At 42.1% G+C, this 18,130-nt stretch overlaps 1 protein-coding gene and 1 long non-coding RNA gene across 2 annotated transcripts; one reads left to right on the forward strand and one right to left on the reverse strand.

Moving 5' to 3' along the window:
- Window positions 1–7,057: 7,057 nt before the first annotated feature.
- On the reverse strand, window positions 7,058–7,971 carry LOC139567893 (uncharacterized). The gene is made up of 3 exons (XR_011673477.1): window positions 7,827–7,971; window positions 7,696–7,750; window positions 7,058–7,590 (listed from the first exon to the last, which is right to left on the reverse strand). It is a non-coding gene; the product is annotated as an uncharacterized lncRNA (long non-coding RNA).
- A 7,281-nt stretch (window positions 7,972–15,252) lies between these two features.
- Window positions 15,253–18,008, forward strand: bglapl (bone gamma-carboxyglutamate (gla) protein, like). The gene is made up of 4 exons (XM_071362750.1): window positions 15,253–15,411; window positions 15,565–15,768; window positions 16,384–16,516; window positions 17,193–18,008. The coding sequence occupies exons 1-4, from the start codon at window positions 15,351–15,353 to the stop codon at window positions 17,293–17,295; spliced, it is 501 nt and encodes a 166-aa protein (XP_071218851.1). The 5' UTR covers window positions 15,253–15,350; the 3' UTR covers window positions 17,296–18,008.
- The last annotated feature ends 122 nt before the right edge of the window (window positions 18,009–18,130 follow it).

Consider the following 18,130-nt stretch of genomic DNA (forward strand, 5'->3'; position numbering starts at 1 on the left):
ATCTCTCCCTCGGGCATGAGCCATTTCATGTCTGACACGCCGTCGTAAATGCCCACCCGGGGAAGGTCACGTGACATCAGGCCGAAGTAGCACAGAGATTTTTCATTGGACTTCACCCTGTTTACCAGCACAAACAGGAACTGTGAAAAATAAATCATAGTTATGTTCAGTAGGGCACAACGTAGCAAAACATTCTGCAACCAAAACTAAAATCTGTGGTTTTATTGGACGAGACCAATGTCAAAAGTAGTTCAATATATATATGAATTTTGTTGATGGGCAGTTCCTTATCTCCTGCATTTGGTAAGGGTTTTCTCAGTTCACAGAGCAGTTCAAAACATCTGACTCCAATTAATCAATTTACAAATTCAATTCAAGCTGCAATTAAAGAGTTGATTCAAAATAACTTGTTCCAAATAGTGGATTAGGGACATTATCTTAAGATCTGAATCAAATAGCCAATATAATAGAGGTTTTGGTGAGTCGCTCTTTTCAGGTCCAGTAGCTGCTTGCCTGCTCTCACCTTTTCAACGAATTATGGGGCCAGAGCTCCTGACCTAGCCGGTCCTTGAGCACTTCATAGTCACCACTCCCCCTGTTGATGAAGAGCAGGATGTGCCCCTTCACCTCTGACTGGTACAGACCGTCAGTCCGTCCGTCTGTCTGTGTGTGTGAGAGAAAGAGAGAGAGAGAGAGAGAGAGAGAGAGAGAAAGAGAGAGAAAGAGAAAGACAAAGACAAAGACAAAGAGAAAGACAGAGGTATGGGAAATAGATATCAACAGAGGCATGTGACAGTACAATAACTGTCTGTAGATATAGTCTGGTTATATGACTGAACATGAAAGGCTAATAATACAAAGACGTGATGGCAAGGTGTAGTTTTAACAAGGCTGGATTAAATCTTGTGTAAATTTGCTGTCGAAGTATTTGTAATGCGAGTCAAGCAGGTGATTTCTGATGGAAATTTTGGCCGGATGCTTATGCCGAGTCATTGTGCCTGGTTGCTTCTGCTGCTGAGGTACGAGAGCCGGTTGCTTCACCTAAGGTATTTGCGCCAGTCGTCACACTTGCTGAGGCATTGTGGCTGGTTGCTTCTGCCGAGTCATTGTGGATGGTTGCTTCTGCTGAAGAGGCATGCGAGCCCGTTTCTTTTGTTGCTGGGACATAGGAGTAGGTTCCTTTTAATGAAGTGTGGAGAATATATCTATAATTTACCTAGGAAACAAAGTCAAAAAGTTCAAATTAGTAAAATGCCAGAATTTGAAGTCATTGGAACTATACAAATGCTGTTTTATTTTACTTAATGAATTTGTGTATAACAAACAGCTTTAGGTGTAGGATAACTGGTTGTCCCTTGAATAAATAGATCAAAAGACACAGAGCCTGCAATGGCATTACCATAATCTCTAGGCTGTGCCGAGTTCAACGAGATGCCCAGCCTGATCGTAGCTAGCTCGGTCTGAGCTCAGCAACCATGAAAAAAGTAGGCCCATAATGAAGCCTGGCCCTAAATTGCAGGTGCTTTTGGGTGACAGCGGGAGAACAGTTAGGGTTAGAAGCACAATTCGACCTCAGAAACATTCCTGCGGTCCTCCCGATCTGTGCAAGCCTAACCTTGACCATGTGGCATTAACTCTTAACAGTGAAAACAGTATTTTTTCTCTCCCCATAGGAATACATTGCCTTCTCCTCTAAATTTAACCTGAAGCCTATGTGGGTTATGAATGCCTTATGAACCTGTCTTCGATAACAATCCATCAGGCCCCTATGAGGTCTACCTGTGTCGACTCTAAAGCAACCGGAAGTGGTTAAAATCACTCTAAAAGTGTTTTGCCATACCCAACCTGCAGTTTGAGAGAAATAGTGCATTCAACCCTGTGTAAATCAGTCAGTTCTTAACGTAAAGACTTAAAACTCAGGATTCTGTAAAAGCATACCCCATTCAGGATGTGTTTACTTTTAGCTTCCTGTGCCAACCGGAAGTGCCATAATTGGGGTCAAAGGGGCTGTTTCGAAGGGTTAAAACAGTCAGATCTTTCCAAAACTTCATGTGAGATTAGGCAGCCCTCATGAACTGTAAATCAGTCATTCATCCCATCAGATTTCCAAGAAAAACTCACACACAAACAGCAAGGATGGAGTGACACATTGTGGGGCTTAGAGACACGGAGCCTGCAATAGTTACCTTTGTTCAAACTATCAAAGAACCGTTAGACCTAGAGCTCTGAAACTTTAGAAGCCCGTTATATAGCTCAGGTCGATAGTGCACGGTGCGTTATGTGGCTCTAGAACGTTCTCAGACCGAGAAACAACCTCGTACATTTGCAATAACTTCAATTCATTTTGACCATTACAGAAAAGTCCCAGAGTCGCAAGACTAGATGCATTGAAATCTCCTCGGCCCATAGAGACGGACCCCAACGTTTCTGTCCAGTAGCTCTTTCAAGGATCCCGTAGCAACGCCCGGAAAAAGTGGATTTTCAGCACCAATTAAGGTCGTTGCTCGGGCTCCAAAGGACCTATCGAGCCGAAACTTGGGATTCGAGGTCGCCTCAGCTAGGCCTACACATAATGTCAGAACTGGACCCGCAGCTAGATAGTAACTACGTGTTATATGTTTTTATTATGGTTTAACTTCTTATGGCTGAAGGGGCAGTATTGAGTAGCTTGGATGAAAGGTGCCCATTGTAAACGGCCAGCTCCTGAGTCTCAGTTGCTAATATATGCATATTATTATTAGTATTGGATAGAAAACTCTAAAGTTTCTAAAACTGTTTGAATTAAGTCTGTGAGATTAACAGAACTCATATGGCAGGCAAAAACCTGAGAAGTTCCACTTCCTGTTTGGATTTTTTCTGGGGGTGCCATATTTTCAACCAAGCTCTCATTGAATATAAAGAGAGATATGGATGGGTTTTCACTTCCTACGGCTTCCACTAGATGTCAACAGTCAATATAACTTATTCTGATGACTCTAATTTGAAGGGAATTCGAAGGAGACAGGAATGAGTAATCACTGCCATGAGGTGCCCACGCATTAATCACGTGAGAGTGAGCTCCGTTCCTTCTCTCAATTGAAGTCGATTTAATTCTCTGGTTGGAACATTATTCAAGATGTATGTTAACAACATTCTAAAGATTGATTCAGTACATCGTTTGACATGTTTCTACTGACTAACGGAACGTTTGGACATTTCATCACGTTATAGTGGTCGCGCTTTGAGACTTTGGTTCGGGTATTTGGTAAACAATTCGAAAGTAGCTAATTTGACATAAATAACGGACATGAACGAACAAATCAAGCATTTATTGTGGACCTGGGATTCCTAGGACTGCATTCTGATGAATTCATCAAAGGTAAGGAAACATTTATCATGTATTTCCTGGTTTCTGTTGAGTCCAACATGGTGGCTAATTTGGCTAATCATCTGAGCTCCGTCTCAGATTATTGCATGGTTTATATTTCCGTAAAGTTTTTTTGAAATCTGACACAGCGGTTGCATTAAGGAGAGGTATATCTATAATTCTATGTGTATTACTTGTATTATCATTTATATTTATGTTGTTGCTATGTTTATGTTACGGTGGAGCGCGCTCGCCATCTATTGGATTTTTGCAGTGTTACACTTGGCATTTGCCATATGGCATTTGCAATCAGGTTAGAATGAAACAACGTCCAATTGAGTGGTATTGTACATCGTGTATATGTTTCGTACGGTGCCAATATGATCCCATTCATTTTTGTCCATTTCAGGGGGGTGTTCCCTTACATGGTCCAAGCACACCAAGACAGGCGTGAAGCGGGCACGACAAAACCTATTCCCCTTCAGGAGACTGAAAAGATTTGGCATGGGTCCTCATATTCTCAAAAGGTTCTACAGCTGCACCATCGAGAGTATCCTGACTGGTTGCATCACTGCCCGGTATGGCAACTGCTCAGCCTCCGACCGCAAGGCACTACAGAGGGTAGCGCGAACGGCCTAGTACATCACTGGGGCCAAGCTTCCTTCCATCCAGGGCCTCTGTACCAGGCGGTGCCAGAGGAAGGCCCTAAAAATTGTCAAAGATTCCAGCAACCCTAGTCATAGACTGTTTTCTCTGCTACCGCACGGCAAGCGGTATCGGAACGCCAAGTCTAGGACCAAAAGGCTTCTAAACAGCTTCTACCCCCAAGCCATAAGACTCCTGAACATCTAATCAAACGGCTACCAAGACTATTTGCATCCCCCCCTTTACACCGCTGCTACTCTCTGTGGTTATCATCTATGCATAGTCACTTTAATAACTCCACCTACATATTACCTCAACTAACCGGTGCACCTGCACATTGACTCTGTACCCCCCTGTATATAGTCTCGCTATTATTATTTTACTGCTGCTCTTTAATTACTTGTTACTTTGATTTCTTATTCTTAGTCATATTTGTTTTTAACTGCATTGTTGTTTAGGGGCTCGTAAGTAAGCATTTTACTGTAAGTTCTACACCTGTTGCATTCGGTGCAATTGACTAATAAAATTAGATTTGATGCCTACATATAACTACATCTAAAGTATGAACATACTGTATGAGTAAGGTCTGACATTTCCCCACTGGACATTGACCATGTTAACATGAGCACAGCAGTCTGGATTGTAGCTCATATCCCACATACGGTCTTATTCGGGATGAGCTCTTTACATGCATTTTGATATCCCGCTCATGAGTATCCCTGTATCCATGAATAAACAGAATATTCCTCATAAGTGTATGGGTTAAATGGAATAGTAACTGCACTATGGACACTGACGGCAGGACTATAACCTCACGTGTTAAAAACTCTGCAAGGAGTTTGAGGAGTGCAGATGGAGTCAGCGTGATAAATTGCCATGTCCGTACTGTGAGACACCTAAGACAGCGCTACAGGGAGACAGGACAGACAGCTGATCGTCCTCGCAGTGACAGACCACGTGTAACAACACCTGCACAGGATCGGTACATCTGAAGATCACACCTGCGGGATAGGTACAGGATGGCAACAACTGCAAAGTTACACAGCTACTTGCCGCAGCTACTTGCCCAAGCCTCCCCAGCTTCTCCTTCACTCAAATCCAGATAGCAGATGTTCTGAAAGAGCTGCAAAACCTGGACCTGTACAAATCAGCTGGCCTAGACAATCTGGACCCTCTAAAATTATCCGCCGCCATTGTTGCAACCCCTATTACCAGTCTGTTCAACCTCTCTTTCGTATCTTCCAAGATCTCTAAAGATTGGAAAGCTGCCGCGGTCATCCCGCTCTTCAAAGGGGGTAACACTCTAGACACAAACTGTTATAGACCTATATCCATTCAGCCCTGCCTTTCTAAAGACTTTGAAAGCCAAGTTAATAAACAGATCACTGACCATTTATTTCAAATCCCACCGTACCTTCTCCGCTGTGCAATCTGGTTTCTGAGCTAGTCACGGGTGCACCTCAGCCACGCTCAAGGTACTAAACGATATCATAACCGCCATCGATAAAGACAGTACTGTGCAGCCGTCTTCATCGACCTGGCCAAGGCTTTCGACTCTGTCAATCACCGTATCCTTATCGGCAGACTGTGGGCACCTGTCGCTTCTGCATAGGCATTTGAACCAGATGCTGTACTTGATGATGCACGGGAGCCAGTTGCTTCACCTAAGGTATTTGGGCCAGTTTCCACACTAGCCGAGGCATTACGGGTGGCCGCTTCTGAGGCATTGTGGGTGGCCGCTTGCGAGGCACTGTGGCCGGTAGCTTCTGCTGCAGAGGCACTGTGGCCAGTTGCTTCCGCTGCATAGTGTCATGACGTTGCCCTCTTTGGGTACAGCAAGCCCTATCCCCCTCTCCCTGCGTCCTACAACTAGGCTGCTGTGGTCAGATAGGTCGTAAATTCCGGGAGGAGATGATCTCCTCATGGCCACAGTATAGAGACAGATTGAAGTTTCATAGAGAACAAAGGAATTTCTTCCACCTCACAGAACTTGAGGTCCGAACAACAGTTATGTTTCGGAGAAGGTATAAAAGATCGGTGAAGAATCCAGCTACGAACTGGTATGTTTGCTACCATTTTGTGACACTCATGGGAGACGGTGCGGCCACATTACCATAATGCTGTTTATATAATAGCCTCAGATATGAGGTTTACATCTAATTGTTGTATAAGATGAATGAGTGAGGATGATACTGTTTGTAAAATTGTGTGATGTGATTTTGGACTGTTTAATGAAGTTAACTCCAATTCCCTAAAAGGTTTCACTAAGTCCTTGGCACGCCCCCAGGGGTACAGACAGGACCGGGCGTCATGACAGCCCTTTTCGATGTTCCGAATAAAACCCAGACTTTGAGAATTTCTCAACAGACCATGTTTTCTCTCAATCACGAGAGGACAAAGGTTGCAGACCAGCTTACCTCGATAAAGAGAGGGCCAAGGTTTGAGACGATTGCTGAATCTTAACCATCCCACGTGGTTAAACTCTTAGACTATCGATACCGACAGAATAAGAACAAGTCTTTGATTTTAATTACTAGTCTGCAGCTAGGAATTCGGTATCATTGAACACGAAGAACGACAACCGCCGAAACATCTATCCATAACGACATGAATGAATGTCACTCTGAACTATCCATTCTAACCACGACAGAGAGGGCGGACAAACTCTCCAACAAAAACAAACTTTTCAACAGAGACCCTGACGACACACTGAGTGTAAATATATATATTGATTGCAATTGTTCTCGAATGAGTGAGCGTCCATGTGCAAAGGATTAGCATTTCAATTGTTATAATTATCAACTGTGTGCTGTCATCTCAGTCGACCCCCACTTCCCTTTTGTACACCAAGCCGCGATGCCGGTTTATCCCACTAGGGAAACTCCGTTATCATTTCCTTGTAACTATCTACTGTTTGTTTATGCATTTCTGTGAATTACTTAGTTAGTAAATAAATGATTTAAGACAATTGATGTATGGATGACTCATAGTGAAGACTGGGTTCGTGTAGATAACCAGCAATTTACGACTAACATGAGGTAAATAATAAGTCATTAATCAGAAGACTATTGATCAGATATGAAAATCTATTACGAAAATTATAACTTTGTAATTTAAATATTTTCCTTGGTGCCCCGACTTCCTAGTTAATTACAGTTACATGATTAATCAGTTTAATCGCGTAATACTAATTACAGGGAATCTTTGATAAAAACTAAAAGTGCCGAGGCACTGTGGCCAGTTGCTTCCGCTGCCGAGTCACGGGAGCTGGTTGCTTCACCTAAGGTATTTGGGCCAGTCGTGGCACTTGATGAAGCATTGTGGCCAGTTGCTTCACCTAAGCTATTTGGGCCAGTTGCCACACTTGCCGAGGCATTATGGGTGGCTGTTTCCGCTGCATTATAGGTGGTCAGTTCCGCGGCCGGTCGCTTCACCCAAGGTATTTGGGCCAGTAGTGGCGCTTGCTGAGGCATTGTGGGTGGCTGCTTCTGAGGCACGGGAACCGGTAGCTTCACCTGCAGAGGCACGGGAGCCAGTTGCTTCCGCTTCATTGTGGCCAGTTCCTTTTAATTTATTTTGGGGAATATAGTTATAATTACCTAGGGAAGAAAAGAAAGTTTCAAATCGTAAAATGCCAGCATTTGAAGTTCTGGGATTTAGACGGAGTTATTTTATCTGAATTAAATGTGTAGAACAAAAAACACCTTTAGGTGGAGGATAACAGGTTATCCCTCCAATTAGCAGGCAACAAAAAACATCCTAGTCAGTTAAATCCTAGTCAGCTACCTGTAAAACATGGAAGACAAGGGAAACAAACTAGAGCCATACAACTTACCTCAAAGTCACTTCAAAAATCACAGCCAGTATTCTGAACTAATTGTAGCTGGAAAGCATTACCAGGAGATTCCTCTTATTGTATCTGATTGTCTTTTTAGCTGTGCCTTACAAAGGAATCCTAGACCCTTCTAATCTGTCTGGTTAATTAGGTACATCTGCAAGCCACTGAACATAATTTCCATTGGTCCAATTTCACAATTGAGATTAGGTGCGCTTGATTTCATTCAGCTGGTGTGCTGGAGGGTTTGCACATCATGGACAAATTCAATGGTTTTAAAGAGTGAACTCTACCTACCCATTGCACTGGGTGAGCTTAATCAATTGCGCCTTTTATTTCATGCTAATTAAGATCCTGCCAGGGGCTTTTGCAGGTGCAACCTCAGTGGTCCAGTAGAAGTGTGTCGTGAAAAAATATATTTTAGATTTTTCAAAGTAGCCTCACTTGCCTTGATGACAGCTTTGCACACTCTTGACATTCTCTCAACCAGCTTCACCTGGAATGCTTTTCCAACAGTCTTGAAGGAGTTCCCACATTTGCTGAGCACTTGTTGGCTGCTTTTCCTTCACTCCGTGGTCCAACTCATGCCAAACCATCTCAATTGGGTTGAGGTCGGGTGATTGTGGAGGGCAGGTCATCTGATGCAGCACTCCGTCACTCTCCTTCTTGGTCAAATAGACCTTACACAGTCTGGAGGTGTGTTGGGTCATTGTCCTATTGAAAAACAAACGATAGTCCCACTAAGCACAAACCAAATGGGATGGCATATCGCTGCAGAATGTTGTGGTTGCCATTCTGGTAAAATGTGTCTTGAGTTCTAAATATATCACAGACAGTGTCACCAGCAAAGCACCATCACACCATCACACCATCACACCTCGTCCTCCATGCTTCAAGGTGGAAACCAGACATGCGGAGATCATCCGTTCACCTACTCTGCGTCTCAGAAAGACGCGGCGGTTGGACCCCAAAATCTTAAATTTGGACGCATTAGACCAAAGGACAGATTTCAACCGGTCTAATGTCCATTGCTCGTGTTTCTTGGCCCAAGCAAGTCTCTTCTTATTGGTGTCCTTTGATGGTGGTTTCTTGCAGCAATTCGACCATGAAGGCCTGATTTACGCGGTCTCTTCTGAACAGTTGATGTTGAGATGTGTCTGTTACTTGACCTCTGTGAAGCATTTATTTGGGCTGCAATTTTTGAGTCTGGTCACTCTCATGAACGTATCCTCTTCCGCAGAGGTAACTCTGGGTCTTCCTTTCCTGTGGTGGTCCTCATGAGAGCCACTTTGATGATGAAATTTTCAGTTCTTGAAATGTTCTGGATTGACTGACCTTCATGTCTTAAAGTAATGATGGACTGTCATTTCCCTTTGCTTATTTGAACGGTTCTCACAAATTAACTTTTTACAAGGCACACCTGCTAAAGCCAATTATTTCATGCCCAAAAATGCATCCGCTTTGATCACGCAGACCTTCGTCCACATGATCAGGCGGCTTGATGAAAGGCTCCCTGTTAACCAGCTACACTTTTGATACAGTGGTGGTCAGTGCCATTTAAGATGAGGGAGGACGATTTTTTTTCATGAGCATAGCCTTATTCCTATTCCAGCATATTGGATGACTCTCATTCATATTCCATTCACCCAGTTCAATATAACATTGATAGGTTTCGGCTACTACATGATACTCACATTTTCCTTACACCCATCATGAGGTTGCTACAATCTAGCCTATGAATAAAAGTTTACAACGTAGGTGCACACAGGTCGAGAGACAAATTTGAGGTGACCGACAGTGGCACATGGACAGACAGTGATATTCAATGCCGCCTTGCACACTCTTGCCTGCATCTAGCTGATATAGGATGTAATCATTCGTCCAACCATTACAAATTAGAGTTTCTAATTTGGATAAATTCAGGTATGTTTATCTTTGTTTTGTTCCATTTGCATCCGTTTAAGAAACGTTTTTTAACAGAATCTGCGTAATGAATACACTCCTGATCATGCGTAAGCACAGTTCACTTTCATAGCAGCCATGTTGTATTCCTTCTCGCATTTTTGCGCTCTCTTCCTCTCACCTCTTCCCTTCACTTGTGGACTTAAATGCACAAACACATCAGCTGTATGTGACCAGGCAACAAAAAACAATCCAGGCCAAACCGCTACACACAGCCTACATCGTTGTCACCATATTAGCTAAAGTAACTTCATAGTCAGCATAGCTAATAGAACTAACATGTTAGTAAACCTTCTACAATCATGCAGTAACATTACAGTGTAAGCAGTTACACCGGCGTGCCCTGGTGGGAATACATTTGTAAAACCAAAAGCTTACCTTGACTTGGAAGAGTTCCAGTGTTGTGTTGGAAAGTCATAGCCAGTTAGCTAATATAGCATCCCTCTGTTTGAGTAGGGTGTTTCAGTAGGCTAAACTAGCTAGCTGCATTTGCTAGCTAAGTAACTGCAAGTGAACAAAAAAAAACAATCTCTCTCTCTTTTTCTCTCTTGCTTCTCCTTAATTTTGGAAGAAATTAATTTGTTCAAAACTGTTCAATTATTTCTCTCTCTTTGATTCAACTACTCACCACATTTTATATACTGCAGTGCTAGCTAACTGTAGTTTATTCTTTCAGTACTAGATTAATTCTCTGATCCGGTGAACAAAATGTCAGTTCATGCAACGAAAGCTCTGATAGTTTGGAGGATGTCCTCCGGAAGTTGTCATAATTACTGTGTAAGACTATGGAAGGGGGTGAGAACCATGAGCCAATGTATGTACCCAAAGGAGGATGGAAGCTAGCTGTCCTCCGGCTACATCATGGTGCTACCCTACAGAGTGCTGTTGAGGCTACTGTAGACCTTCTTTGCAAAATAGTGTGTTTTAATAAATTATTTGGTAACATGATTATATTTTTGGTATAGTTTTGTCTAAAAATGATAACTTTTTAAATGTTTGGAAAATATTATTTGTGTATAATTCACTGACGACGATGGTCCTCCCCTTCCTCCTCTGAGGAGCATCCACTGTTTTGATACCAATTGGTATTGAATGTCGTCACCCTTTCATTCTTCTTCATGAAACTGATCTCAGGCAGACGTTAACCCTCGGGTTTTAATTCACACCTTTTTCTGTTTATCCCACAGAATGATAGGGTTTCTTCAACAAAAAGACTACAACATTTTCGGTAGCTTTGGCCATTCTGCTATTCTGGCAGCGAAAACTGCACACTCGCACTGGTAGCTAGCTACTGCTTAGCAAGGAAAATTGAAATAAATTGCACTAACTGGACACAAAAATAAAGTTCTAAAACCAAGAAAACTATTTATAATCTACCTCCTCCGTCTCCTGTAATTTGAAGAAACTAATTTTAATTGAATAATATTCTAAAAATGCTCAACTATACCTTTACACTCCTAATCTCTATCCAATAAGGTCACCAACTCACCAAGCTTCACAACCCCAATACAACACAGGTTCATTCTCTGATCCTAATCCTATGATTGGATGGACAACATGTCAGTTCATACAGCAAAAGCTTTGATTGGTTGGAGGTCGTCCTCTGGAAGTTGTGTTAATTAACATGTAGGTCTATGGAAGGAGGTAAGGCCGACGAGCCTCCTAGGTTTTGTATTGAAGTCAATGTAGCCAGATGAAAATGTAAGCTAGCTGTCCTCCAGCTAAACCATGGTGCTACCCCAAAGAGTGCTGTCAAAGTAACCATAGATCTTCATTGCAAAACAGTGTGTTTTAATAAATTATTTGGTGACATATGAATATACTTAGTATAGTTTTATCTAAAAAGGATGACTGTTTTATGTTTCACTATTTTTATTTTTATGAAATTTCAATGAGGAGGATGGTCCTCCCTTTCCTCCTCTGTGGAGCGTCTACTGGCACATAGAGACCATTTTTTTTAATGGTGGAGATATACTATTATAGTGATATACTGACTATTGAACCTCACCCGTACACACAGCCTTTCAGGATGAGACTTGAGAGCTGTTGATGGCTGAAATAGTTTGAGGTGTCAGATAGTTGCTAGTGATCTCTCGCTCTCTTTCTCTCCACTCGAGTCTTTTCCTCAGAAGTCTGCCCTTGTCTCCAGATGTGGTAGCGCAAGGTTAAGGCTTGTCTGTATTCTGTTTTACACCTCAGACCCCTAGATTTCCTCCTGCAGACACAGTCTAAAACCTACACATCAACCAGTTTACCCTCTTTGCAAGACCAGATAAATTTTTTTAAAGCAAACAATTCACACAGGTTCTGTAAAGGAGTGTTCTTCACTGTTGCTAGTCATACAACTGGCCTCAACTCTGTGAGGTCAGAAACTCCAATTCCCTTGTGTTTTAATGACCGGCTACAGAGTGAAGTTGCACTCAGAGAACGGCAAGGAATATTGTACAGGGTCAATGTGCAAGGATGCTTCAAATAATTAGGCCTACTCATCTCTACCCCTAGGTGTGTAATAATAGCAGTGTAGTTACTAAAATGTCCAACAGGGTATTTCAAAACCCCTCTTATAACAGTCATGGCTCAGACTGAACACTCTTTAAGATTATAGACATAAGGCCTTTGTATTAATGAGGGCTCCTTATCCTTATCTCTACGGGCTCCTTATCTCTGTCTGGAATGAGCTACGGGCTCCTTATCTCTGTCTGGAATGAGCTACGGGCTCCTTATCTCTGTCTGGAATGAGCTACGGGCTCCTTATCTCTGTCTGGAATGAGCTACGGGCTCCTTATCTCTGTCTGGAATGAGCTAAGGGCTCCTTATCTCTGTCTGGAATGAGCTACGGGCTCCTTATCTCTGTCTGGAATGAGCTACGGGCTCCTTATCTCTGTCTGGAATGAGCTATGGGCTCCTTATCTCTGTCTGGAATGAGCTACGGGCTCCTTATCTCTGTCTGGAATGAGCTAAGGGCCACTTGTCTCTGCCTGGAATGAGCTAAGTTCCCCTTGTCTCTGTCTGTAACCGTGTCACTTTCGTCACTGGGAGAACCGTAAAACATTTTGTCCAGATTACTATGTGGCTTGCACTGTATGTGATTTTCAGGACAAAAATGCACACTAAAACAGACCTGATCCTGCAGAAAAGCCTAGACTCTTAACATCTATGTTTATTCGACCAGGGATTTTGTCCTGCATTGAAACGCGTTCACAAAAATGGATGCTGGACCAGACATTGAAATTACACCCCACACTATCCAAGAAAAACCCTTAAAGCGGCAATCAGCAGTTGAAACCATAACCAAACAGTTGATACAAAACAAGGCGTTCTCCCAGTTTCAGTAAAAAGCTGAGTGATGGGACTGGAGAAATATAACCAGTCTCAAATTCATAGACAGAGCAAATTCAAGAACTGACCATCCAGGATTTCAAAAGTATAGTTTTAACCATGTTTTGAGGCTATACAGTGGTTGTTTACATTTACTTTGTAAACATTGGAGTATAACAAACTCATATTTTGGGTTCTGTATGGGGTTTGACAGTTGAACTAAGCTCATGAGGCATTTATGAGTTATATTCTTCAAGAATCAATGGGTACATATCATATAATTTATGTCAAAAAATTGATGTAGCAACTACAGATTGCCCCTTTTAACACAAAGAACAGACCAGCAAGAGATTGACAACAAGATCAGTCTGCTACAGCAGAGGGCAATGGTATTTCTCATTGTAACACACAACCAGGCCGCTGGTGTCAGCGCCGATATATATAAATATATACATCAAGACATATTGGATTATCTACCATATTTACCTTTCAATATGGCTTTACTCCCTGTCCACAGTCTGGAAATTGAAATATGAAATCAGCCAATATCAGATGCAAGCTTGTATCTCTATATATCGACCAACCACAGTCAATATTAGGCCCCCACCAAAACAAATCTATCCAATCCATATGCATATCACACACATCATTGTGCATTTAACATATGGGCAACCCAGGCAAGCTGTTTATACCTGTGCATATGCAAAAATACATCAAGTGTGGCTGTAACAGTTGGGTGGTTCAGTTAGTTTAAACCGTGTGGCTGTGGATCTGTCTGGAATTGAATGGCCCCAGCCTTTATATAGTGAATGGCTGTGGCTTCAGTGGGACAATGGTAGGCTGTCATTAATCTCTGTCACATAATGAGTCTCGGTGCTGTTCCCAGTCACTCGATTAGTAGTGTGTGGTAGACCTGGGCTGTAGTTTGGGGTTTGTGGGGGTGGGAGTTTGAGGCGAGCAGCCGAGGAGCTGAGCCTCTCAGCAACTCAGATCCAGGGTCATCCGCTACATGCCACTGGCTGGGGCCTGATTTAAATCCTATCACAACTTATAGACAATGTCTTATTTAGAGAGATATATTGCTTCTATTCTGACCCGTTTGTTTTTTTAGGTATTTCTGTTGGGATTATTTATACTACACTGATGAATGGTGGGGATGGAATCGAATCGAATGCCAGGTCGCAATTGTAAATGAGAACGTGTTCTCAATTTGCCTACCTGGTTAAATAAAGGTTAAATAAAATAAAAATAAAAAAAATAAATTCAGGGGAATTTCAGGATTGATTCCATTTAGACCGAAATGGGGGGAAATTACGGTTGGAATTCAGAATAATTGGCGTGAATGAATATAACTCTTACAGGATTTAACTTAGCATGCACATACAGGTAACTGCCAAAATAAAGGAAACACTTGCATAAATGAGGGATATAACGTATATTGAAAGCAGGTGCTTCCACACCATAGACATTAAAACCAGTTCCACACAGGTGTGGTTCCTGGTCCCCATCATGCTTAGGGTCATGTATAAAAAAAAGCTGGACAGGCCCAGTTGACCTTTGTTTTGTTTGTGGCAAGATCTGAGATCTTTGACTCAACCAAATTGAATGAAGATGTTTTATGATGGTGTTTCCTTTAGTTTGGCAGTTACCTGTACACCACAACAATAACAATGCCAGAAATAGCCTATGTTTCTACTAATATTTCTCAACTCAAAGCCTATATTCATTTTCAAACCAGCACTTTTCTGTTTGCAGACACAATATTCTTGGTGTGATGATGATGTTAGGTCCATTCTAGATCAAATGTAGTAGTCCCTGTGCAATTAAACGGGCTACATAGAAGATGAATTCCATTTTTAGAAACCTTCTTACACATCCCTACTTGTTTCATTTCATTGGTTCCGCCATATGGGTTGTGTGTACATGTATGTATGCCACATCGAGTGTGTATGTTTGTGTGGGTGTGTTTTTGCCAGTTCCTGTGCCTGTCGGGTGTGTGGGTTGTTATGTGATGAGTGTCCAGGAAAGTGGAAGTGGTACAAGTTGACATTCGATTCCCTAACCAATCACATTGTCTGACCATTGTGTGTATCTGATTGGGAGGGGGATGACTACAGTATATATTGACCATGGAGGGATATACAGTGAAGAAGGCATTGAAAGAAGGAGAGAAAGAACCAAAGTTCTACTACTACCACTCACTGGTAGTTCAAGAAAGCAGCAAGACAAAAACCCATAAACAACATGAAGTCTCTGACTCTCCTGACCATTTGTGCCGTTCTGTCGGTCTCCCTGTCCATGAACGGTAAGTTGGGAAAGCATATTGTGTTGTTTCATCATAACTTCTGATTGTGACAATGTATTCTGAACGAGAGAACTAACGTAACACGTTTTATAATAAGACATAAACGCTCATACATGTTTAGAACGAGCCAATGTGATTTTCTCTGTTCAACAGATCTGGCTCCTGATGTGGTTCTCGATCCTGCTCCTGACCCTGCCGCTGAACCAGCACCAGCCGCAGACTCCTCCGCATCTTCATCAGCTTCCTCCTCTTCCTCCTCGGCCTCCGACTCATCAGCCTCTGCCTCAGACTCCTCGGACTCGGACTCTTCCTCATCCTCTTCAGAGTCTTCTTCTTCAGAGTCAGCTAGTGCTGAAGGTCTGGCATCTCTCTAACTAACTCTAAATGGTGTCATTGCTCAGCAGTGTGCTGATGTAAAGTTAACAGATGCATTGAAGTCTGAAACGTTGTTCCCTCTGCTGCTATTGGACCAGGTCTCTCTTGGAAAAGAGATATTATCTCAATGAGAAAAAACCTGTATAAATAAAGGTCAAATAAAAATTTTAAATAAAATTTATACTAGCAGATAGTGTATGCAGTGTATGCAGATCTGCATAGAAACGGAAGAGGGTAGCCTTCTTTGTGTTTGTATATGCAATATTATCAGTTTAAGGAAATGTGTAAGAGTATGTGTACAGGTTTGTATTGACATTTACAAAAAATGGGAAGTAAAACTGTTCATAAATATAGGCTACCGTAGCTGCTCTAAAAAAGCAAAACCACATTTGTACTGTGTAAGGGTTGAAGTGTGTGTGTGTGTGTGTGTGTGTGTGTGTGTGTGTGTGTGTGTGTGTGTGTGTGTGTGTGTGTGTGTGTGTGTGTGTGTGTGTGTGTGTGTGTGTGTGTGTGTGTGTGTGTGTGTGTGTGTGTGTGTGTGTGTGTGTGTGTGTGTGTGTGTGTGTGTGTGTGTGTGTGTGTGTGTGTGTGTTCCAGTTACGGCGGAGGACCCAGCTGCAGCTACAGAGCCAGACGTGATTATGAAGAGAGACCTGGCCTCAGTGCTGCTGAGGAGGAAGAGGGCGGCTGGACCTGCAGCTGCTGCCTTCACCCTCACCCAGGTGGAGAGGTAGGCTCCAATACACTTTTAGAACTAGAAATTCTAGAACACACACACTTCTAGAACACATCACAGAACTACTCTACCATTGCTCTATAGCAAATGTACAAGCTAATAGACTATTCTACATTAAGACAACATTCTCTATAGCAAATAGACAAATGCCATACCACTACTGTACACTACTTCAATACCACAGCACTTTTACTCAAGCTTTTTGCTACCATCACTCAACACTACACTACACACACTCTACTATGGCTATCTGCCAGCAAACAGCTGTCACAAACATGTCAAATGTGACCTACTATAATTAGGGGTGTTCGCTTTTCTTGAATGCCTCATTTAGTCATTTAACAGTCAAGGGTGTTACCTCACATGATTTGGTGTTAGAATGTGTGACGTTGCAATGATGCTTGGGGAAAAGTGTGTGGAATGTTAATTGCATCGTCACCGCCAAGAAGCCAAATAATCTGTTTACATTTCACCCTACACATGTTTACATTTAGGCAACACTCTTACTGTACTTCATACAAGCCAAATGACTGGAGCAAAATATACAGAATATCACTGCTGTCTTGTAAAAAAAATCACATGAAACAAATTGATAAAGTACATTTATCCTACAGTTATGTGTAATTTATGAGAAGTCAATTAACCCCAACTTTCTCTCTCTCTCGTCCAGTCTGAGTGAGGTGTGCGAGCTCAACCTGGCCTGTGAGCACATGGCGGAGACAACAGGCATCGTTTCAGCATACACCGCATACTATGGACCACCTCCCTTCTAAACAGACTCTTTACTACGCAAACTGGAGAGAGAGAAAATACTCTCTTCCATTTCACCATCATGAAGCTACATTCTTGAGAAGGGATCAACCACTCCCAACAGTGTCCTTATAAGGGCATAGAAAACAAACACAAACAGGTTTCGTCCACGTTTTAGGGAGCAGACCGAGTTATGGGACTTTGCGAGACCAGCCACCAGTGAAATTGGGAGCTACAGTACTCGTAGTGCTGGCTGTAACTATATGTTTTGGGTAATGTAATAAATGGCATGTCTGATCCAAGATTTTGTAATATTGAGGAGAAGCTATAAGCATATAGGAACCGAGTCCTGTGGTTATAAGGGCCTGCTAATGTAAATTGCTCAACACAATATCACGAAGAATGGTGCTAAAACCGCAAATGTATTGTATCATAAATGTATTAATCTTTATATGTTTTGTAGTATTAGGTAGGCTAAAGCGCACATTATCATTTATCTGCAATGTATTATAACCATAAATATGAAATTATTGTTTCCTGTTGGTAGTGTAACTATTGCTGATAGTCAATACTGTCATAGATTTGTATTGATTGATTTAGTGATGATAACAATCTTATACGGAGGGGTTTAGAAAGAGTGAGGACATCACAGTTTGTATGCAAACTCAAACCTTGTTGATGCCACTTTGACTACTGTCTTGCACATAAGTGCTGAATAAAGTGGAGAACATTTTAACATTTCGTGTTTGGGTGTTTTCTTTATAGCAAATTGAGTACAGTATTGGGACCTAGACCATGTAGGCTTCTATACCAGTCTGTCTCAATTGCCCTCTTCGGTATTTGTTTGAATAAGTATTT

This window comes from Salvelinus alpinus, chromosome 2 (genome assembly GCF_045679555.1).
Source record: "Salvelinus alpinus chromosome 2, SLU_Salpinus.1, whole genome shotgun sequence".
Lineage (NCBI taxonomy): Eukaryota > Metazoa > Chordata > Actinopteri > Salmoniformes > Salmonidae > Salvelinus > Salvelinus alpinus.

What these genes read in the sequence shown, in the direction of transcription:
- bglapl (XM_071362750.1), top strand. Translation starts at nt 15,351, where the DNA reads ATGAAGTCTCTGACTCTCCTGACCATTTGTGCCGTTCTGTCGGTCTCC. An exon ending in GGTCTCCCTGTCCATGAACG is followed by an intron (nt 15,412 to 15,564) that starts GTAAGTTGGGAA and finishes TCTGTTCAACAG; the next exon opens with ATCTGGCTCCTGATGTGGTT. An exon ending in AGAGTCAGCTAGTGCTGAAG is followed by an intron (nt 15,769 to 16,383) that starts GTCTGGCATCTC and finishes TGTGTGTTCCAG; the next exon opens with TTACGGCGGAGGACCCAGCT.